This window comes from Diceros bicornis, chromosome 27, assembly GCF_020826845.1.
Source record: "Diceros bicornis minor isolate mBicDic1 chromosome 27, mDicBic1.mat.cur, whole genome shotgun sequence".
NCBI classification, from domain to species: Eukaryota; Metazoa; Chordata; class Mammalia; order Perissodactyla; family Rhinocerotidae; genus Diceros; species Diceros bicornis.
Genome location: NC_080766.1, coordinates 35,038,533 through 35,062,571, shown reverse-complemented (window position 1 = coordinate 35,062,571; position 24,039 = coordinate 35,038,533). Strand labels below are relative to the sequence as shown.

At 46.5% G+C, this 24,039-nt stretch overlaps 1 protein-coding gene across 1 annotated transcript in view; it reads right to left on the bottom strand.

The window, feature by feature from the left end:
- Window positions 1–2,367: 2,367 nt before the first annotated feature.
- The window catches only part of CLIC6 (chloride intracellular channel 6), a 43,979-nt gene continuing 22,307 nt past the window's right edge, over window positions 2,368–24,039 (bottom strand). Inside the window, exons 2-6 of the mRNA XM_058523058.1 lie at window positions 12,553–12,662; window positions 11,938–12,063; window positions 11,185–11,291; window positions 10,174–10,355; window positions 2,368–4,507 (exon numbers count right to left, since the gene is read on the bottom strand). Of these exons, the coding sequence (XP_058379041.1) occupies window positions 4,346–4,507; window positions 10,174–10,355; window positions 11,185–11,291; window positions 11,938–12,063; window positions 12,553–12,662 (687 nt within the window). The 3' untranslated portion in view covers window positions 2,368–4,345. The remainder of the gene's footprint in view (window positions 4,508–10,173; window positions 10,356–11,184; window positions 11,292–11,937; window positions 12,064–12,552; window positions 12,663–24,039) is intronic.

The window sequence follows — 24,039 nt, the reverse complement described above, 5'->3', positions numbered from 1 at the left end:
AAAGCTCCTTGTAGGAAAGAGGTAGTAACATGTTTAACTTGTTAGCACTTAATGACAGAAAGTGAACACAAGCAAACCCGAATGCTACTTGAACACCCCCTCTTACAAAACCAAGGAACGTTCTGAGCAAGGGCCCTTCCCCTCCTTCTGGTATAATTATCCTGGAACCTGAGGGGACCTCAAAGATTTAATGGGCTCCCCAAGGCTCCACAGGTGTTAGTGGTATATGTAGTAGTAGAAGGTCGGGGCTTCAGAAAGGGCCCAGACTCAGATTTACAAGTGTTAGCCGCCTGGAGGGATGGCTCTGCAGGGGACAGAACCCAGCAGGGCAGCTGATGGCCACCTTCGCTGACCACTCACCCAGGGGCACGTCAGGGAACCCATTACAGAAGGGGGCGAGGAGGAGATGGAAGCAGGAGTGTTGTCAAGACAACTGGCTTCTCTTCAAGAGGGTTGTCAGGACAGCTGAAATGGCCAGGGGCCGCAGGAGAGACGCTGGGGTAGGGCAGTGTGCACAGCAGTCCCTGAGAGGGGAGAAATGAGCAGCAGGTTGAATAAGGGCCTGTTGGCGGCCCAGTCCCGGGCCTTACTCCCTGAAGAGGTGGCTTCTACCCCCTAATCTGCAACTCCCTGCTTTTGAACACAATTTCCCCTGGACTGTGGCCTGACCTGAATTATGGCGGCTCTGCGCTCGCTCTCTGAGTAAACGGCCTTGAAGGCCAAGGTCATCAGAGACTCGGCTGGAACCCCCACAGTGAGGACGATGACTGTCAGAGCACAGGCTGCGTCAGCGGGCAGTCGCACTCCTGGGTCCTGAGCACACGGGCGGCGGCAGGGCCTCCCTGACCACCTGGACCTGCAGGGGCCCCAGTGAGTCACGCAGCCCCTCTGTGAGCAGGGGCCACCCCGTGCATCGGGTCCTATTAAGTGGTCCCACCCTGAATGCGGTAACATACTAAACCAAAATTCAAACTTTTGAAGGGAAACCAGCTATATAGAAGGATTCAAAATTAAACCGCTGTATGGAAAGAGAAGCTGTTTTATAAAGTGAGCAGACATCCCCTAATTTGTCCATTTTATGTATCCAAGGTTTTGTGAATTATATGTTCTTAGGATGATGCACGGCTTGGTTCTCTTAACTGTAAAATAAAAGAAAGGTTGGCTTTTTTTACTTTAAAAAAAAAACTATTCTTTTTAAACTCTTCAAAAGCCTAATTATGAACCACTGGAAGTGGGGACCAAGGCATGGGTGGAATGTTGTCAAGAGTGTGTTTCCGGTCACTGATGAAAGGATGGACGAAGGGAAGCCCCGACCTCACCCAGCAGTGTGTGTGTGGGGGGAGTGTGTGCACATGTGTACGTAGGCGAATGCGTGCCAATGTGTATGTGTGAGCGTATTACATATGAGTGTGTATGTTTGCGTGTGTGAATGTGTATGTGTTTGTGCTTGTGTGAACGTGTGCTTGTGACAGTGTTGTGAGGATGTGTATATGTGAATGTGTATGTGTGTGTGGGTGTGCATGCATGTGAATGTGCGTGTGTCTGTTTGGCGGGTAAAGGGCTCGGGCATATGTTCATTCAATTCCTGAGGAGGGAACGGTGGATCAGAAACGACCTACTCAGACCTCTGGTCTCTTTCCTGGGATAATGTCTATCCTTCCATCCTCGCTTGCTGGGCAGTATCCAGAAAGTGTAGCTTTGTGACGCTTTTGTATTCTTCTCCACCTACATTTGGAGATTCTGTGTTCAGAAGTAAGGCTAATTTTTTCTAATTGTCAGCCCTCTTGGGCAACCAGAAGCGAGAATAGAATCCCCTCCACCCAGAGAACCTTCACTCGTCAGCCTCAAAGGAGGGCTGCCTTCGCAATTTGTCATATTTGCACTCTGTATGGTATGTTTTGAAGAACAAATGCATTTTGTTTTAAAAACCACACTGTAATAAAGATGTTAAGGCAGACAAACAACCCTGGAGTATTTCTCACCGTCCCACATATGAACAGCTTTTAGGGGCCTGTGGAGGGGGTGTGGGGGCGGGGCTGCTGGTAGGGGACAACTGGCAGGAACTATTCGCTTTCCTACAATTACATTTAAAAATGGAACAATCTGTGGGGCCTCTATTTCAGCCACCTGGACAAAGTTACACATGTCTTTTCACACCTCTTTAAGGCTCTGTTAAAATATCTTTGTGGTCCACAATTCAAATATAGATTACCTCTAATTCAAATACCAATAATCTCTGGTTCAAAGTTGATCTCACCATTTCAAAGGAAGCCCATTTCTGTTCATTTTATTTCTTTAACTCTACGTGGGGAATGCAAAGTAAAAAAAAAAAAAAAATTAAAGATATTGGTTCCATGTAAACATTTTTATAATTTGTTTAATTTTTAAGGCTCACGGAGTTTATGTAGATCATTTTATAATCTAAAAATACAAAGTTTGCACTAGAAATAAATGGTAGTCTATTCATTTACCAAGTTTAAATGCAACATTATAAAACTTGTTTTAAAAATCTGACTCCTAAACAGATGTGAAACATGAACAACGGTGACATATGCTAGACACAGCCTCCAAAAGTGCATGGCTAACAAAGAAAGCAGATTGCTGGAGCCGCCCGCCTCCAGGTGAAAGTGTAGCAGCCAGTAGTGGAGAAAGAAAGTGGCCACAGTATTAAGGACTTTGTTTCTCTTACTAGATACTTTTCACTAAATCCCAGAACAGTTACTGTTAATGCATTTTACTCTCTTTCAAATGAATTGCCATAGAGCAGATTATACTTTTTTTTTTCATGAGCAGTTTAGCATCAGCCACACACTACAACCAACTTGACAAGAGGGTTTTCTGTAAGATGAGTGTAAATGTCAAAGGAACACAGCCTGGTAGTTAATGCTCCAACCCTGTGAGGTCTTGATGAGTATCTAAACAGCCTCCCATTTTGTCTTCCATGCCTTGAGTTGGAGCCCAGCAACCCAGCCCACACACACAGCTGTTGATGAGAGGCTGGCTACAGGTATGGTGGAGGGGAAGCCACAGATAAACCAGAAAACTCTTTTGCGTCAATAGTTTCCACTTCCTCTCCAATTTGACCGTTTACCAGAACTGCCCAATAGTCACCATGAATTTAATCTCCCTGGATTTTCCCTGCCTGACCTCGAAATGAGATGATAAAAGACAGAAGCAACAAGAACCAGGCTAGCCCCACACTACATCATCCTGAAGAAGTGCAGTGTTGGGTCTTAGCGAGCGGCTGTTAGAAGGAATCAAGTTGTGCTTGATTCACATTTCAACACAGGGCAGGGAGATTCTCCAACCTGCAGCTGATATTAAGAGTTCTCCTGAGGGCACGGTCTCTGTGAGAGCGGAGGGAGCAAGAGAAGGCATCGGAAAGGGAGCTGGAATAAAAGACACAGATTGGCACTCTCCCCCGTTGCCTTCCCAGGAACCAGAGGCAGTGGTGTCACGGAGGCTGTAACAAGGCAGAGTGGGGACCCTCCACAGCTTCCGGTCGCTGCTGGTCCCTGCCGGTCCCTGTCGGTCTGTGGACTCGACAGTTCTCCATCCCTATGAAACCTGATCGCAAGCATCCTCTCTAGCTCTGAAGTGCCAAATCTTTTTGTTTTAGGTCCTCTATGGGTGATCATCGGGGCATTCCCAAGAGCTCCCCTTTACTTAAAATAAAGTAACACAAGACCACATAGGAATCAAATCGTGTGTGGTGTGAATGTGTGTGTGTGAGAGAGAGACTAAAGATCTGGAAGACGCTCACCAATATGTTACCAGTAGTTATCTAAGCGTAGTGACATTTTAGTTGACTTTTTTCTTTCTTCTTTATACTCTCTGACATTGTTTTAAAATATTAAAATAGGCATATATCATTTTGTAATTCCAAAAACTGTATTTTCATTCTGAAAAAAATTAAACTACCATTTTAGAGGAGAAAAACAGGCTATACATGATTATGAAAACTATCAGAGATAGACAAATTTTTTTAAACTGAAGGAGGCATTGAACCCAAACTTAATTTGCTTTGAAACAAACTGCAAAACACATGCTCTAAATATCACGGATCACAATGTCAGTGAAGGTCAAAGACATAAATTAACATAAACCGGACAATTGGTGTGTATAACAACAGATACTGGGATTATTCAGATACACAAGTGAGTTGACAAATTACAAGCCCATGTATGATTTGGTGTTGAGTGGATCATGCTCTGATATGGATATTGTTAAAATATAGGCATTATTTTGCAAAGGATGGTTATTGACGGGGGGAGGATGCAAAGAACACATTCTTTTCGTAGCCTAGCTCATTCAACTGAGACGTAAGACAGAAAATACCCCGGCTTCACTTCATTCTTTTTGCAACATCTGAATAGGCATGCTCGATCTCCTGGTCAGCCGGACACGTATTTGTGAACTCATCTCTAGCATAAGCATTGTTCAAGTATCTCCAGATGCCAGTCATTTCAGAAGGAAATTCAAAATCTCTGTATCTCTTGGCCACGATCTGAAAATAAAGAGGAAATAATCAGCAAAGGGAAAACCCACTTACGTAGGCACTTAGATCAGACAATCCACTCTTTGAGGATTCTCTTTCTCAGGTCCTGATGTCATCCTACAGGCCTGCGGGCTACCCTGAATTGCACTTTGACTTTGCCTAGGGCATACTGAGTACGGGAAAGGCTGTAAAGATACTGGATTCGCAACAGTGGCTCCACACAATACCGACCACCAGTTCCTCACTGACGGTCCTTGTGATCCGCTGGCATGCATGTGCTCTATACCCCAGTGGATTTCTCCCAGCGTTCTCGGTTTCTTTATGTGTTTTGCTGCTGTGTTATTTGGTGCCTAAGGATTTGTGACAAACCTTCCTGTTTGTCCTTCCTGTCCCAGGACCACTGTGAACTGTCCTCTCTTTTTCCTACCTGCTAAGCTTCACCTCCTGAAATCTCAAATATCCGTGTATGTTATTCCTACAGATTTCCATCATTCTGCTGCTGAGAAGATTATCTCATTGTGGGTCTACCATGCACAGAGGATAGATTCATGAACAAAATGGACACAAATCTTTACCTCAGGGAAATAGTGGATGTAAGGACAGGGCAACTGAGAATAAACATCATGGGCAACACTACGGTGGGAGATGTTTCCTTCGGCCTGAGGGGTGCCGTTGGGGAATTAGTCACAAAGGAGCGTGTATACTGTTGGGGACTGTATCAGTTTCCTGGGGCTGCCTTAACAAACACCACAAACTGGGTGGCTTAGAACAAGAGACATTTATTCTCTCACAGTCCTGGAGGCCACAAGTCCAAGGTCAAGGTGTCAGCAGGGCCACGCTCCCTCTGAAGGCTCTAGGGAAGGATCTGTTCCAGGTCTCTCTCTTCTAGCTTCTGGTAGTTCCTTGGCTTGTGGCAGTATAACTCCAGGCTTCACATGGCATTTTCCCCGTGTGTGTGTCTCTGTGTCCAAATTTCCCTTTTATAAGGACACCAGTCCTATTGGATTGGGCACCCACTCAACTCCAATATGAACTCATCTTACCTAATTACATCTACTAAGACTCTATTTCCAAATAAGGTCATGTTCTGAGGTACTGGGGGGTTAGGACTTCAACAAATGAATTTGGGCGACACAATTCATCCCCTGACAGGGACCCAGGGCTACAAAGGCAGCCCCGGGATGTCTGAAAGAAGTGAACATGGGACTTACCACAAATTAGAAGATCTCTGGGACTTATTACTCAGATTTTGGAGGCCAGCAGCCATTGGTGCAGCAAAACAGGACCATGTAACTTTCAGAAAGCCCTAAGCTGTTTAACATCTTTGGCTTGAATTCAGCCTACTGACATTAATGTTGAGAATTCTGCTTTCCTTTCTTTTGCATTTGCCTGGTTCACCTGTGTTCATGTTTTCATTTTAACATTTCTCAGTAAATTTGTTACATGTATGCCTCTTATCTTGTTTTTATATTTTCTAAATTTAATTCTTACTTCGTTTTCCCTCTTTCTGTGTATACTTGTGCGTGTGTGTGTGTGTGTTTCCCTTTCTGGTAGTTTAGAAGATTCATGGTCTGATTTAATTCTTCCAGTCGTTTCTTATATAAATTTAAATAATAAGAATTCTTTATTTCTTGATTTATCAACTTTAGATGATCTCTATTTACTCCTGATTATGACAAATGAGGAAATTAGCATAAGGACATTCTTTCCATTTCTTTTCCCTTATCCCCCTTCCATTGGTTGTAAAAACATCCAAGTTGACTATATATTTTGATTCTGTCCTATACCTACAATTCTCACTGTTGTTTAGTCTTCATTCTGGTTTTAGATTTAAATAGGTTCTATGTTTATCATCAATCCTTTTATACCACATACCTTCTCTGTTCCTGGATTCTTATTTTTATTTTCATTTTATTATTTGATCATATAGCAGTTCTATTTTAAAAAATGACTCATGAGTGCTTATTTTATTGAGACCAGAAGTCTAGGTAAAAACAACAAATTACCCTGGATATAAAATTCTTACATCACACATCCTTTCCCTTAATTCTTTATAAATATTAAACCACTGTTGTCTGGTTTTTAATGCGGTCATGGAGACTTATGAAGCCAGTCTGAACTTATTCCCTGTGTAGGTGGCTTTACTGTTTATTATTTTATCATTATTATTACTATTAGTGCTATTGTTGCTATTATTATTATTGTCTAGATGCCCAAGGGGTTCTTTTTTATCCTCCAAGTTCAATAATTTATCAAATACATCATAGTGTATTGGTTGTTCTGGGCAATATTTTTCTAATCATGGCATGTTGTTTAAATTGAAGGTTCAGGTCATCCTTGGGTTCAAAATAATTTTTCTTGGAGCTTCTTTTTTTTCTTTTTCCTTTCCTGTTTTCTTGTTCCTGATTCTGTACATTTGGGATCTCTTGAATCACCTTTGTCTCTTGTTCTCCGTTTGATTTGGGATGAGTTTCTCAGACCCATCCTCCAAATCCCTGAGCAATTTCTGCAATGTCTTTTTCTATTTCTTGCTACTTCTAATAAAAGTTCTATTTCTGAAATTATCGTGTCTTTAAGTTTTTCGTGAGCTCTGCCAGCCTGATTTTCGTCTTGTTTGTGATATTATATTTTTTTGACATCTTGTGTCTTGTCTTTGACCTTTTCCTCAAAAGATGCGTGTCCTCTTTCATTTCTTTTTTTTTTTTTTTTGTGAGGAAGATCAGCCCTGAGCTAGCATTCATGCCAATCCTCTTCTTTTTGCTGAGGAAGACTGGCCCTGGGCTAACATCTGTGCCCATCTTCCTCCACTTTATAGGGGATGCCACCACAGCATGGCCTGACAAGTGGTGTGTCAGTGCGCGCCCAGGATCCGAACCTGGGCCGCCAGCAGCAGAGCACGCGCACTTAACCGCTAAGCCACGGGGCCGGCCCCCTCTTTCATTTCTTTGAGGCTGTAGAGAAGTATCTGTCTGGAATGTTCTTTCATTTACTGGAGCAATTCTTCATCAGATATGTGTTTCTCATGTGCCTCTTCCTCTTTTGTTCCTTCTCTTTATCCTTTTTCCCCTCCCCTTTTTGATCATCTCTATCTACATGGAGGGCCCACTTGGATTCTTTCTGGTTATTAATCATCTTTTAACGAGGCAGGTCTATTGGACCTACTATTTCTTAAAAATAGTGCGGAGGGCAAAGAGTGAGACAGGGCAACTGGTAGACCATTTTGGATATTTACCCTCAAACACCCTCTCACCAAACACTGCTCTATACTATGCTCCAGGGACACATTAAGGTTAGGGTCAGGGTCAGGGTTAGGGTTAGGGTCAAGGACAGGGTCAGGGTCAGGGTTAGGGCATCTTCTACTCGGAGGCTCAGAGATTAGGCAGGAGGTTACCATGGCTAACAATGAAGCACAGGTAATTTATATTCTCTCTTGACTGGTTTAAGGTTTGTTTCTTTTCTCTGCTCAGCAGTCACAAAGCAGAATGCCATTTCCCTTCTCTCCTCAACTCCACCTCCCTTCCCTGTTCCTTTGGAAAGAGGACGATGGCAGAAAACAAAGATGGTTCCTCTGTATGGCTCCTCCTTCAACCCTGCCTCCAGAGATCTCAGCTTGAAAATGATCTCTGTAGGGATGTTCTTTGCTTCTCTGAGGCCTACTCCATGCCCAAGTCCTCAAACAGACAAGTTTGGGTTGGGCATTTCAGGACTGTATTATTCACTTTTAGAAAAATCTGAACCTTGCTAAAGATATAGAGAAGCATGCCTTGGCTCTGTGGCACCTTGCACTGGAGGAAATTTCTTAGCCTTTGAGTTGGTGATCTGTCCTTTTCTGGTTTTAAGAAAGATAAATCTAATGCTCTCTTTTTTCAAATCGTTTTTGCTGGGTTTCAGGAAGGGAAATAAATTATGGATTCCCTTACTCTCTCATCTTTTACCATAAATTCCTTTAGACTGATTCTCATTTCCTTTCAGAAGTGCTCCATCCTGGAAGATTATTAAGCTGTTTGATATTTAGAGTGCTAAATGGCTTTGAAGATTTTGCTATGAGGTCTTGTATTGGAGCCGTGCACTGCTTATTTTACTCTGAAGTTTACCCCTTCCACTGAAACTTAAAATAGTCTTTTTTCACAGGGCCTAAACAAGTGGCAGTTGATATTGTATGGCTGGGGTATTTCTCCTGCTCTTCCCCAACCTCCATGTACTTCTGTGATGCTACACGAGTCATAGCAATGATTAAAATAAATTCACTTAAGGGATTAAACCAAAACACAACTACATAAATATTTTATTGGAAAATGGCTCCCAAACTTCCAGTTTGGACAACCACCAATGCAGCAGGTTTGAGGGGTTGAGATGTTTTCATTAAATTTTAGATGTCAGGGCACTGGCAAAGTTATTGAAAAGTACATTCACTTGCAGAATCAGCAACAGCTTTAAGGCTTGAATTTCAAGTTGGCATTCCTTGAGCACAATAGCGAAGAGAGAAGAAAGGAGAGAAATGGGGCAAGGATTGGGAGGGGCATAGGGAAGGAAGAAGAAATGCAGGAAAAGAAGGCAAGGGAATGACATGAGTAACCAGAGGGGGGAGCTGGTAGCCTGTAGGAGCGTCAGTGCCACAGATTGTGTGACCCTAATTGGTAAATTTCTAATGCCAATTCAACGTGTCATTAGAACACAGGGTCCTTGACTTGTATTTCCCTGTGTCCTCTCCCCTCTGCCCTATCCTTATTCCAAGGACCTAGCTCTGGACCCGGTGGGATTTGAATAATCAAGATGCCCCAGAATAAGGCTTGGGCTTCTTCCTGGGGCATCTGAGACTACTGAGGGCCAAGGACATAGCAATTGTGATAGTGATAATCACAGTTAACACCTTACGTGACAGAGAGGCTGGGGGCACTACTGAGAGACAGCTGTAACTAAGGAGTCCAAGTGTGGGCCATCTGCGTCGGAATCTCAGGGTCGCCGCCATAAGTTCTGATTTAGTAGGTCAGGGGCTGGACCAGGGGATTTATATTTCTAAAAAACTCCCCTAACAATTTTTATGCCTACTAATGTTGGAGAACCACTGGTCTAGGGCATCTTTAAACCCTAATAATATATGACCCATGACTGTTTATTTCATGTTCAACTATCTGGGAAGACATGATGCCATATACGACAGAGGCCCAGCCAAGGAGCTGTCAGCTGCTCCCTCAATGTAGGAGGTCAATGTTAAGATCTGAGAGAACACTCCTACGTCATCCCTAGACAGGGCGGTGTTTACCCCAACAATCACCAACAATTGACTGAATTCACACTTTAATACTCACAGATTCCACACATCATCTCCAACACTTGAGCATTAAAATGCCAGGTATAATCAATGTATTCCCTCAAGTGGCTTTCACATAACTTTTCTTTATGCTGTGGGAGTAAGACTTGAAAAGAGAAGCAGAGAGGATGGAGGGATGGAAGCCAAGTTCACAGATGCTTCTTGAGAATATGTGAAGAATACCTGAGAATATCCATGTATCTGAAACTTGGGGTTTGGCTGCCTCACACAGAAACAAGCTAGACTTTTTAATTCAAGAGTCCACATTTTAGATAGTGTCGATGTCTGGCCAAAACACAAGTCAAACAAAATAAAACAAAGCCCCATTCATGTATTCAGCACCGTGGTAGGAGGAACGACAAACCTTAATAATATGGAGCTTGGGTAAGAGGTTACAGTCGGCGAGCGTGAGCTCATCTCCATCCAGGAACTTCCTTCCAGAAACAGCAACTTCCTCAGTGCTGTAGGCATCTATTTCCTCAGGCAGAGGGCTATTTAAGTAATTATCCAGCTTCCTCAGGGACTTTAACAGGTTCTTTTCATAAACTAAAACAGAAAGGCAAAAAATGACTAAGATAAGCCATGTGAGTGAGCATCACCTTTCTCTAGATATGAAGGAAGGATACTGTCTCCCTGGCCAGTGGGCACTAGGGAGTTGGGAAGGAAGGAGGTGGATTTACAAGATCTGAACAAATCACTCACTCCTCCTTGGAAAATAATCCCACTGTCTACACAACACTGCTACTTCTAGAACTCACTCATTTATTCAAAAATCTTTATGGAAATCCTATAATGAAGTAGGCACTGGCCGAAGCTTCATTTAAACTGATTCCCATGGTGTGGCTGGGAACTCCTGCTGGTCATGATATCCTCTTAAAAAAGTCATTTTCGAGCCAGCCCTGATGGCCTAGTGGTTAAAGTTCAGCGTGCTCTACTTTGGCGGCCCGGGCCCAGTTCCCTGGGTACAGAACCACACCACTTGTCTGTCAGTAGCCATGCTGTGGCAGTGGCTCACATAGAAGAACTAGAAGGACCTACAACTAGAATATACAGCAATGTAGTGGGGCTTTGGGGAGGAAAAGAAAAAAAGACAGAGGAAGATTAGCAACGGATGTTAGCTCAGGGCAAATCTTTCCCAGGGGGAAAAAAAAAAAAAAAGTCATTTTCTGGGCTCCCAACCTCAAGAAGAAGCACTCAATCTCTTGAAACCCATATGCAGATTCAAAGTTGGAGGTACTTTTTCCTTATTTCTAGACACAGGTCCCTCCCCACTGTGAAATGAGTCAGAATTCCCAGGACCTTACAAGAAGGCACACCAGGGGCCAAGTGGAGGTCCACATTGCAAATAGAAAACCGGAAGATGGGAGCTACTCACTCTCATGTGCATCCTTCTTGGTGTTTTTTATAAATGCTGAGAATTTGGCAAACACATCGTTTCCCGCAGAGTTAGAGTCAGGGTGTTGGGTTCCCAGCTTAGGGTACCTTGAAAAATGCAAAACTGAAGTATCACAGATAAGCAATGTGTGTGTTAGGATAATACAATGGTGGGGGGGGTGGCGAACGTCTTTCTCTGAGTGGATATAAAAATGAAAGTTTCCCTTTAATATCCTCCTAATCTTTTTATCTTCAAGGTTGGGAGCAGCACAGTCTGAAGGAAAGTCTGGGACTGATTATTCTCATCCTGGGACACAGGGCCCCACCTGGCCTCCCTAGTCTTCGTTCTCTCTCTACTAAAATGAAGGTGATGGACTAGAAGGTTCTTTTCCAGATCTAGCACCCTGTGACGTTGCACCTTAGCACACAGTCCTTACCTTCCAGCAGTGTATGTACCTAAGAAATAACCAACCCACGCAACACCAACCAACCCACACAACACCAACCAACCTCTTCCCCACTTCCTGCTGTCAAACCCTAATTACCAACCTGCAGGTGCAGAGCAAAGAAATCCAGCCACCGTACCTCAAGGTTTCTGATCTCGCTCTGTGTTTTCTGTGGCACACCACGGTACAGTTATGAAGCAAATACCATGGCCACAGAAATCCAAACCCACGAAGCCAAGAGCTTTAGCACTCTCTGTGAAGGGGGAAAGTGACAACCAAGTTGTGAATGCCGTTTTGATGAGACGTACCTTGGGGGAGCTAATTTCTCCTCTAAGAACTCCTCGATCTTATTCACATCCGTCTTGACTTCTCCATCAAAAGTCATAAAAGGAGGGTTTGTTCCGGGCGCCAGGTTCTGCAGGTCCGCGGGTTTCCTGGGTGGGAGTGAACAGCGGTGTTTATAGGCAGCCGCCAGTGTTTGAGCTCATTTCCAAAGCTTAGCCACATCCTCCGCAATTTAAGAGAAACAACCCTCGAGTATTTCAAAGCAGGTTGTGGGTTAACAAAACGTCTCACTGGCAATGAAAATGTAGCCCTTTTTCTGGAAATGGAGGTGAAACAGTTAACTCTCTCCAGGGTTATCAGCCAGAAGTGCTGCTCAGACAGGCTTTCAAGAGGTTCACAATTGATCAATAACTGGGAGAGCAGGTTCCTTACAGCACCCCCAACTCTGCTCCTTCCTGATCACGTCTGATCCGATCCCATAATTACTGTTTGGCCCACACTCAGGCCCACCCTCAGGCTTCAATTCAGGGTCCTGACTGTGGATGGACATGCCATGATATCATCTATGGGGGGGTGTGTGTGTGTGTGTATAGGGAATAGAGTACAGTTATTTCAATAATGCAGAAACTTTGTCTTACCTTTTCAAGTCCACTGTTGTCACATTAAATATAACGCCCTTTAGCCAGAGAATCATAAAGAGACGCTGAGAAAATGGGCAATTTCCAATACTCTCACCATCACAACCAGCCTACAAATGGAAAAAGAAATCTTTATCAGAGCCAGTCTCACCATTATATTCCGCAACGCATGCACACAAAATCATTATAAATTTTCGTTAACGGTCGTGATGCTGTAAATATCCTTCTAAGGCCATTTCACTCAGCCTCTATGTCAAATTGGAGGTGGGGGGAGGGAGAGAGAGGACACACATGCACTGCACTGAGCATTTTCTTTCTCCCTTCCTACCACCTCACCACTTCCTGCCATGTTGGGCCTCTGAGTAGCAGTTCACAGAGGGAAAGAGCAGAGCGGCAGGAGGGGACACCATTTGTTCCCCAAAGCAAAGAAAAAACACATGTTCTTTCCTTCCCTCTATCTTGTGATCCTCTCCAGAAGCAACACATGTCTCTTCCCAGGATGATCATGCTTAAAAACAGACCAGCAGACTCTCCCACCGGGACACCATCCTGAATGGTCTCTGCTCTGCTCGTCTACAGAACGATCCCTGGACATTACAAAACTTTTGTATCCCCTCATCTGAGTCATGGGGTGGCAGAAAGATGGGGAGCATCTGTACTTAGAAGGTAGATTATTGCACAGTTGGTGTCGAGGGTGGAAGGATATGAAACAGTTCCTCTCTGATGACACAAAGCAGGTCCCCTACACACACACCTCAAACACAAGCATAGAAATATACGGAACACATGTCCTCCTTCTTGTGGGCTCCTGGCGGAGGAGAAAGGCAGGTGTTAGAGAAGAGTAGGCAGATGTGGGGCTTTGCGACTCCTAGGAAGTTCCAAATCTCTTCTTTGTCTTCCCGCCTTTCTCCACTCCACACAAGGCTGGTAAGGTTACAGTGCAAATAAAATGCTGCTGGAAAGGCAAAGAAGTGGCCTGGACACGCTCCTCACATCTCCAGACCTCAAGCGCCACACCCAGCCAGCCTTCGATGACCAAAAGGCAGCCATATTTAATCCACGGAGTCCATTTCTGCCACATGTAGTCAAAAGAAAGTTGAGGGGAAAGCACTGTATCTATGACCCGAATAACAGAAGGACACAAGGCAGAAAGTAAGCTGCTAGTTTGCAAATTGAAGAAAGGAAAAAAGATGCCTCAAGAAAACTGGACAACTTAAGGAGTACTTCAGAGAGTTGGTTCTCTGACGTTAGTGTTCTTAAGTCACCCAGAGAGGTTGTTAATAACAAGATGTCCCTACAAATTAAGAGGATAAGAGACCCACAACCCAATTTTAAAAAGACTTGATCAGCCTCTTCACAAAAGGCGAAATCCAAATGAACAATAAGCACAGGAAAATGTTCTTAACATCATTAGCCAGCAGGGCAACGCAAATTAAAACCACAAAGAGATACCACTACACGCCTACCAGAATGGCTACGGTGAAAAGGTCTGACAATACCAAGTGTGGACACGAATCCGGAGCAACTGAATTGCCCTTCATAGCTGATCAGAGTGCAAACGGGTACAACTACTTCGGGAAACTCTTTGGCGGTTATCTACCACAGCTAGATCTGCATTTACCCTATGACACAGCAATTCCACTCCCAACAGAAATGAGTGTTTATGGGCACAAAAGACACTTATACGAAAGTTCTTAGTAGTTTTAGTATAATAGCCAAAGCCTGGAAACAACCCAGATACCATCAAGAGTAGGATGAATAAATAAGACTAGTACATTCATATGATAGGATGCTACACCGCAATGGAAAAGAATTAGCTATTACCATAAGCAACAATGTGGATGACTCTCAACATACGTAATGTTGAAAGAAAGAAACTAGACTCAGATGAGTCCTGTATAACTCAACATAGGTGAGGTTCAAATGCAGGCAAAATTCTCTATGTGATGAGAGTCAGAATAGCAGTTGCCTCTGGAAGCTGGGTATTGTCTGGGAAAGATGGGAGGGAGGTAGAAATATTCTATATCTTGATCTGGGTGGTGGTTACACAGGTATATTCAACTGACAAAGTCTTAAGGTTTGGGTACTTTACTGCATGTTTTATTTCAATACGAAAGAAAAGAAAGTAAAAATATTTAATTCAAAAATAAAATACAGAGAGTCAGATCCAGTGGGTCTGGCATGGGGGGGTGGATTTTTAACATGGTCCCCTAAGGTGATTGATGTTGGTGGTCAAGGGCCCGTGAAGATAATGGGTGGACTTAATGCACACACTGAGGCACCAATAGACTCAGACAACTGCATTCGGAGTCCCCTAAGCTCTAGGTGCTTGCTTCACGCGCTTGCAACCCCTCTAGCTCAACCTTCCTCCCTGCAGCATTCATTCACTGACTGTCCACCTACTAGAGGGGAGGGGCTAGAGCCTGAAGTTGCTAGGACTTGAGGGGTGAGGAGATGGACAGTTAGGACCCATGCATCCAATGGGCCCTGACATAGCGCCCCCTTGGCCACCTGAGGCCATTCCCCACCTCAGGGTCATGGCCATTTGGAAGGCTGCCCCGTCTCCTCCTCACTCCGTTCCAGAGCAAGGAGAGCAGAGCTGAGTTCTATAAAACTCCCAGCGGCCCGCTGCTTGTGACGCTGTGAAATTATAGTGCTTTCTTAACTCCTGCAGGTTTGGGCAGAGCCAAGCCGAGAAAAGGTGAGAGGGGGAGATGAAGGCACAGGGACACAAAGCCACATACTTTGGCCAGTCCTGACTTGTTCCGCAGCTTTTAAATCTCTTATTTTTATAGTAGTTCCTCTAAGCACAGTAAAGTCTGAGATAAGTTCTGCAGAGTGGGGCAATTGTTTTCTTTCTCTTCCTCCCTTGTCTCCCCGACCTTGGGAATCCTGTTATAACTCATTCTGAATGCTGCAAATCCCCGCTGAGCCCCCGCGCCCTCTGCCGTCGCTGGGCGTCTTGAGGAAGCTCACCTTCACAAAGAGCCCAGCGTCTGGGACCGGCCTCTGCAACCGGCCACTTTCTGCGCACCTTCTGGAGCATAATTCTCTTGCCCAGGTCTCTCTGTCTTGCTCTGTATCTTCAACAGTCTCAATCAAACTCAAGCCTATGTTTTCCCTTGAAATTGTTCTCGCCGTTTCCTACATCCTGGCAGCTACTTCTTTAGGAGAAATAAATGGGGTAGGAGCGATAGGTTTCTCAAAAAATAAAAACTGCCTTTGTCATCCAACTCTGTCAAAACGTGAACTTCTTAACAGGCTCCTTCCTGGAACTGCAGCTGGGACAAACATGTGGCCGGAAGGGTGGGACAATGGTCTGCGGGGCCCCGGGGCCCACGCCTTGGAAGATAGTGATGAAGGCTGCGACTGTACATTTTCCACCCTGTGGCCTTAAAATGGAGTTGTTCCAACCCAGCACGCCTGGCGGACTGAGGCTGTTAGGCATTTTGGAAGAATTAAGTAGCTAAGGCAACTGCCAATGAAACAGGATTTACATATCCCATGTTGCCTCATCTTAAATTGCTCTGAAACAATTTTTTTCTGTCTTGACCTGTTGTAAACGAGGGGGTTACGGGAACGTGGTGGGAGGGACGAGGATGCCATGCTGCCTAATTTTATTACTCTAATGTGCCTCAGTGCTAGGACATGCCAGCAAAAATAAGGCGAAGATACGCCATGTCCTTGCCCATTACTGAGCAACACTGGGAGAGGATTGTCTTGGTCGCATTCGTTAACCAGACAAGATGATGAGATAAATACACAGATATTAGGAGTGAATAACTGACACCATTGCTGTAATTGGGACGTTTTATCGTATGAGGTTTTATTTTCCAATGCTGCTAACTCTCTCGGGCTAATTACACTCTGGGCTAAAATTTCTCAGCAGGGCTCTCAGCCTACGGGGGAAATTTCTGTGTGTATACATTTCTGATAAAATCAAATTAGGCAGTGCGAGAGATCAGAGTGCGTTTTGTTTCCAGCAAAGACCCAGGCACCGGGATAACCCAGAATTGTATGTCTGCCTTTCAAATTCAACTTTTTTTTGAGCGCCTACGATGGTAAGTCTCAAAAGAAAAACATTAATGCATCTGACAGGTTCTGAGAAATTCCGTTTGCAGCTGAGACCAGCTGCGGCGTTTGAGAACGCTGGTAATTCTGCTGGGTCCTGGCTCGTGCCCACCTCCCCCTCACAGAGGGCTCTCCCCAAGGTGTGAGGGCCCAAATGACAAAGGTCAGCAGTTCCTCTTTACCACAGGCCCTACTCAAATTAGGGTCTCTCCCACCTACTTTGCACTTACCTCCATTCAGAATTGGCGGGGAAAATATTTTTTTTAATTTTCCTTTCAGTGCTTTTTGCTTCAGGCAAATGACTTCTCCAACGCTGGGCTGGAGTTACATGTAAGGGGCACCACCCACTCCCCTACCTTCCACTAAAATGATTCCAGTCCCACCACTGCCTTTGAAGGATCAAATGGACCCCTGGCACCCTAGTCCAGACCTGACAACAAGGTGATGACCCCCTCAAGATAGTCTCGGTGCCTCCCCAGCACCCCACCCTCTCTTTCCCACCAGAGCAGGTCACACACCCACCACCTTGATTTCCCACCTTCTAGGCAATACCTTCTAGAGAATTCCATACGGGCCTAAATGGTAAACACAATCTGTAAAGTAAGCACTTTTCCCTACTCTACCCAAATGTAATGAAAAACAATTTGGGGGGGTGGAGGAAGATAAAAGAAGAGGAAATAAATCAGTAATATTCTAACTGTCCCTTTTCTGATAACTGGCTTTCAACCAAGGAGGCCAGATGTGTATCCTGTGTGCAGGGAAGTATTCCAGTCTCTGCAGAAAACCAGGAGGGATCTGGAGGCAAACGGCTAATTCAATTGGCTCCATCACAGGGACATGGAGAAAATCAGTGAGTAACGATGGGCCGTTCCATTTCTAATGTTCTGGAGGGACTTTAGGCTGCATAAAAACAGTAGCTGACCAGAGAAGGCAAGAGTCAGAAGGCAGAGTTTGATGTGGGAGGCCATGGGCGGCCACCAGAATCAGTTCTCCTCCAAGAAGAACAATGTGGTTAAAAAGGGCCAGCCAGGACTCTCCTCGGTTGGCAGCTGGCCCAGCAGAAGGCTGGACAAGACATGGCCAGAGAGAAACAGTTACAGCCAACCAGATGGGAGACGACGCCTCCCTCCGGGTCCCACCTACAGATTTCCCTGAATTCCTCCCATGCCCTTTGCGGAAAGCACGATGGCCTCACATGCTTTGGAGCCTGGTAATTGGTCATGCACTGCACAGCCAAGCACAAGGATCTTGGCCTTCAAGCCCAACAGTCAGTCCTCCCGGCCCCGTTGTTTTCCCTGGACTTGTCCACAGAGGCCGGGGCTCCCTTCCCTTTATTGCATGTACATCTGACTCCGGAGATTGATGAACACCTCTTGTGGCATGCGAGGACCTGAGGGTTATCAACCATGGCATGTGGGACAGCTGGTCTGGTAACAGAGCAATGTGGGAACAGTTACTGCTCGCCACGCTGCCCAGCCTGCGCCCACCGTGTCTCTGCATCAGGGCCTGCCACCCGAAACAGGTCGGGCCATGCAAATTGTCTCAACGCAGGGAGAAGGCTTTGTGGGAAGGGTTGGAGACACCCTACTGGGTTTCTTCTTGCTGCCACATGGAAGCAGGTGGGAGAGCTGGGATCTCTCTAACCCCTGAAACGTGGGTGTCAGGAGTCACAGACTGTCTTCATTTATCTGGGCGGCTCCCACAGGCCCTGGCAGAGTTCCTGGCACAAAGCAAACACTCAAAAAATGCCTGGGGGCCTGAGTCCAACTGCTCTGATTCATCTGGAGCCTGGGTCCCTTCAGAAAGTGCCTTACAGCTCTTTCTTTTCTGGGCCAATGTCCACGGACTTTTCCCCTTCAGAAGCTCACAAACTCTCAATACTAAGAGATCACCCACAGAGAGTGACACAGGGACGAGAACAGAAGGTGGACTAGAGAGACAGAGAAAGGGAGAGGGAGACAGAGAGGGCCTGAGTCATGGGCAGCCAAGTCTTCCCCAAGCTTCTAGGTCTAATGGTGTGACTTAAAACGCAATATTTAAATAGATCTGAGACTTCCTGATTTTGAATAATTCTGTAAGTTAAAAAAATGTACAATACTTTCTTTTTGCCTGATAAGTTGAAGTTTCCACTTTGGGGCAGCACCAGGCGTCCCTATGGTGACAGGGGAATGGCTCCCTTGGAGCCAGGGAGACCGGTGGGAACTGTGGCCCACCACTAATGGTGTGGCCTTGGGCAATTCATGTGCCCAAGAAACAGCTTCAGTTTCCCCATTTGAAAAACCGGAATAAAGATACCTGCGCCTTGCAGAATCCCAGCGCGATAGACCTGAGTCTCCTCGGCCCCCAATAAAGGCAGCTACTATTGTCATTATCACCGTCAACATCATCATCGTGACTCTTCCAAACCTGAGCACACCCAAACAATTATGGAATTTAGAGTACTTTTTAACAAGGCTCAATTAGTGTGATTTTCATGCCAAACGGTATAGCCCTTAAAGAACCACTGATTTTTTTTTTTCTCAAAAAGTAATGTCTCCGATATTCATTCCAAGTGGAAATTAAGAACCGAAGTCGTTTTCTTAATTGCAAAAGCAAACAGATCTTCAGCCAGGAGGCAAAACAGCAGGGCCCTGGCCTCGCGTTGGTGTCTGGGACTTACACCAACCTTTTGGGGAAAGATCCAGAGGAAAGAACATGGAGAGAGTTGGGTGCACCTTGACCAACTGCAAGGCTGACAAGCCCAGGGGATCTGCTTTCTTGTGAAGAAATGACACCGAAGGCCTCTGCTTGTACAAGTCAAGAAGCTGATCTTTCTGACTCTTGGAGTTGGCACTAAGGGAACCTGAGCAGTTGCCCGCTGCCTTTTTCCACCATCCCGTGGTGAAGAGTGAATTCCATGGAATGGGAAAAGGTGGCAACCACTCCCCCATCAGGATTTGAAGTTCAACATGCCAGAATCACAGATCCACATGAAGAAAGGTTATTATAACAAATTGGGGGAGAAACAAACTAACCCATCCCTTCCTTGTTTTGAAGAATGTTTTTGAAGGAATATTCTCCAAAATCAGCAATTTCTACAGTGATTTTTCAAAACTGATCATAGCGCACAAGAATTGAATGCCTGCTCTGATTTCAAGTATGGTTCCAAATCATGTACAGACACTATGGGATTCATCCTCTCAAACTCCTATAAGGTGTCCTATTCCCTTCCCTCCTTCCTTCCTTCCCTCCCTCCCTCCTCCCCTCCTTCCCACCCTCCTGCCCTCCTTCCCTCCCTCCTGCCCTCCTTCCCTCCCTCCTGCCCTCCTTCCCTCCCTCCTTCCCTCCCTCCTGCCCTCCTGCCCTCCCTCCTTCCCTCCCTCCTGCCCTCCTTCCCTCCCTCTTGCCCTCCTTCCCTCCCTCCTGCCCTCCTTCCTGCCCTCCTTCCCTCCCTCCTTCCCTCCCTCCTGCCCTCCTTCCCTCCCTCCTGCCCTCCTTCCCTCCCTCCTTTCCCTTCCTCCTGCCCTCCCTCCCTCCCTCTTGCCCTCCTTCCCTCCTTTCCCTCCCTCCTGCCCTCCCTCCCTCCCTCTTGCCCTCCTTCCCTCCCTCCCTCCTGTCCTCCCTCCCTCCCGCCCTCCTTCCCTCCCTCCTGCCCTCCTTCCCTCCCTCCCTCCCTCCTGCCCTCCTTCCCTCCCTCCTGCCCTACTTCCCTCCCTCCTGCACTCCCTCCTTCCCTCCCTCCTGCCCTCCTGCCCTCCCTCCTGCCCTCCTTCCTTCTCTCCCTCCTGCCCTCCTTCCCTCCCTCCTGCCCTCCTTCCTTCCCTCCTACCCTCCTTCCTTCCCTCCTGCCCTCCTTCCTTCCTTCCTTCCCTCCTTCCTTCCTTCCCTCCCTCCTTCCTTCTTCCCTCCCTCCTGTCCTCTTTCCTTCTTCCCTCCCTCCTGCCCTACCTCCTTCCTTCTTTCCTCCCTTTCTTCCTTCCTTCCTTTCTTCCTTCCTTCCTTCCCTTCTTCCCTCCTTCCTTCCCTCCCTCTCTCCTTCCCTCCCTCCCTCCTTCCTCCCTTCCTTCCTCCCTCCTGTCTTCCTTCCTTTCTTCCCTCTTTCCTTCTATCCTTGCCTCCTCCTTTCCTTTCCTTTCCCCTTTCCCATACATGCCAGTCAAGCCAGTTACTCTCCTCAGATGCTGTCCTCTCTCAGGCCAACCACTGTGTCCTTATCTGTCCCACGTCACTCTCCTGAAATACCTCTCATCCCCCGGCTGCCATCTTGCTCCTCCTTCAGGTCTGGCAGGTCAGTTCTTCCACTCTACCTCCCCTCCTATGACTCTCTGGGCAGCATCTCTTTCTCCCGTTTCTAAATTCTGCTTGCAATATAATCTGCTCTGCCTGGTTTAGCACCAAATTGTTGACTAATTATTTCCTGTCGGTTACATTCCTTCAGGGTGGACCATGTCAGCCTTCTGTACAGAAGAGGTGATCAACTGTTCCCTTGAAAGGCCTGTGACATGTTCATTCTCTTCCCGCTGCCTTGACAGCATCCACAGCACAGGGCCAGGCCCACCGAAGTCACGGCATAAAACTCACGTTGTGGAGCAAATGGCCACTGTCCTCAAAAGTTCTAGGAAATTCCTCATCATGCGGAGCTCCTTTAAAGACAAGGAAACCACACTTTCTCCCCGAGGAGAACATCAGCAGGCCCAGCCTTATCTGTCCCCAAATATCTCCCCAGCCTGCCTGTCATTGGACTCCTTTCTCCACCCACCCAACATGACAATCGCTAGGTGACCTGGTTTGCCCAGGACTGTCCTGATTTTAAAAATGGAAATCCCGCGTCCCCCACAATAAGTTCCAGGCAAGATGGGATGGTTGGCCACTCTATCGTCTGCCCAGATGAGAGCCTTATTTTTTGGGGGGAAGGGCATTATTAACATCCTCATAGGTACCCGGCGGTAATCTGCCTTCCCCAGAGCTTCGGCACAGATTAATGTAAAGGGTCAATCAGACTAGGTTGTTGATACCTTGAATGCTGAGCAGATGAACTATTAGGTCCCTGGGAGGAGAACAGACAAACAAGGCTGAGCCTGCAGGGTGGGGGAACGAGGCGGGAATTTACGACGAGCCCAGCAGACTCCCCAAGTTCTGCAGCACCAGCTAACACGGGAACAGCCTTTCCCCTCCAGCTATTGGGCCACCATCAGGAAAGAGCAGCCGTTCAAATCCGTGGTCCAGATCCGGTGGCAAATGTACCCCAGAAGGGCCCCTCTCTGGGTGTGACACTCTCCAGACCAAAGGTCACTGCACAAACGGGCCAGAGACCAGGACCTCCTTGTTCTTAAATCCCTAAATCGCTCTCGACAAAGGCCACAATTTCTCTTTGATCCTCCATATTACCCGTGGGATTAAAAAAAAAAGAGCAAGAATCTCTGTCCCAGTGAAATAGGACAAGCTTGCAGGTATCCCCCACGTTAGCAGCAGCTGGTGAGAAGCCTGGCGCCACTGAGCATCTGCCCCATCTGTGGGATTCCGAGATGGGAAGATCCGCATCGATCACCTTGAAAGTTAGCTCCCACCTCTCATTCCAAAAAGAGGACACAGGGGCCGGCCTGGTGGCATAGTGGTTAAGTTCCTGCGCTCCACTTCGGCGGCCCGGGATTCACAGGTTAGGATCCCGGGCGCGCACCGACGCACCACTTGTCAATCCATGCTGTGGCGGCGTCCCATATAAAGTGGAGGAAGATGGGCACAGATGTTAGCCCAGGGCCAATCTTCCTCAGCAAAAAAGAGGAGGATTGGCAACGGATGTTAGCTCAGGGCTGGTCTTCCTCACACACACACACACACCAAAAGAGGACACAGAACTAGATGCATCTTCTAAAAACAATTCACCCGAGGCCTTAAGAAGATCACAGATTCCAGATCTGTCTTTTACAAATGTCATTATGAACAAGATGGCTATGTTGTGAAATGATGATGATGATGATGACAGCAACTAACACATAGATTTTACTCTTTACTACTCACTGTTCTAAACACATTACTTATATTAACTCAATTAATCCTGACAGCAACCCTATTAAACGCAGGTACTGTTACTGTCTCCATTTACAGGTGAGAAAACTGAGACACAGAGATGTAGAGTGACTTGCCCAAGGTCACACAGCAGGATTTGAACCCAGGAGTCAGCTGCAGTCCATCCTCTTCATCCCACTCTGGACACGGGCCTATATCCAAAGGGAGGGGGCTCGGGGTCCAGCAGGGCCCCTCCTCAGAGTACAGGGCACTGGTTGAGTTGTCTGTTGGTTTGTGTTGCCCCGCCCCTTTTCGGTAAGGATTGGAGGTGGCTTGCAGGAATCCATAATAACAAGAGAACATGTACCAGAAGGAAGTGAAGAGTGCCAAGGACAAACAGTGGTTGGGACACTTGACAGTCATGGGGACAACTTTGGTGGCGAAGTGGGCTGGGGGGCCTCTGGCTGTGTGCTACCTATTCTGTTCCCTCTCTAGGAAACTTCTGCTAGAACTCCAGGTGACAATGAGTTTGACATTGCATCCCCCATCCCCATACCTGGATGCAAACAGTGCTTCTGCCCTATTAACATCAGAGCTGCCCACCCCCATGCAGGGCTGGCATCCACCTGCAGAAACTCGGGGGTCCTGTAAAGCCGAGCAGATGGTCCCACCTCTTCTTCCAGCACAGCAGGCAGGGCCAAGGTGTCCCTCAAAAGATCCTGTCAAATCTGCTCTAATCCAGTCCATCACAGCCCATGTAGCACGTCCCATGTCATGTGGCTAAAAGAATTTGGGTCTGGAATTTTTTTAAGGCAGGTAAAGCCAAATGCCTGACCGTGGCCAAGAAGAGCTCTCAATAACAGCACCCAGGGAGCACTGAGCAGGAAAGACCATTTCCTGCTGTAGGAAAAGGACTTTTCAGACTTACTCTTATCATTTCAGAGTCTGAGACAGCATCGGTTAAGGACCAGTGGGGCAATTTCAGAAGCAGCCAGAAAACAACCACCAACTGACTTTCCAAGTAGGTCTACCCTTGACCACAACTCATTCTGGCCATGGCCTGGGGTGACAACGGCCGAATGGGAAAGAACAAGCTCAAGACTATTTGCTTGGCAGAATAAAGGCCCCTCAAAGATGTGCACATCCTCATACTCAGAACTTGGGAATATGGCAAAAAAGGACTTTGCAAATGTGATCAAGGACATGGATTTGAGATGTGGGGACATCCTGGATTATCAGGTGGGCCGACATGTTAATTACACGTGTCCTTAAAAGTGAGAACCTCTCCCCGTTGTGGTCAGGAAAGATTTGACTAGGGAACAGTGGTCAGAGATACATACGAACGTTGCTGGCTGTGAAGATGGAGGAAGGGGGCCGTGAGCCAAGGAATGCAGGTGGCCTCTAGAAGCTGGGAAAGGCAAAGACATAGAT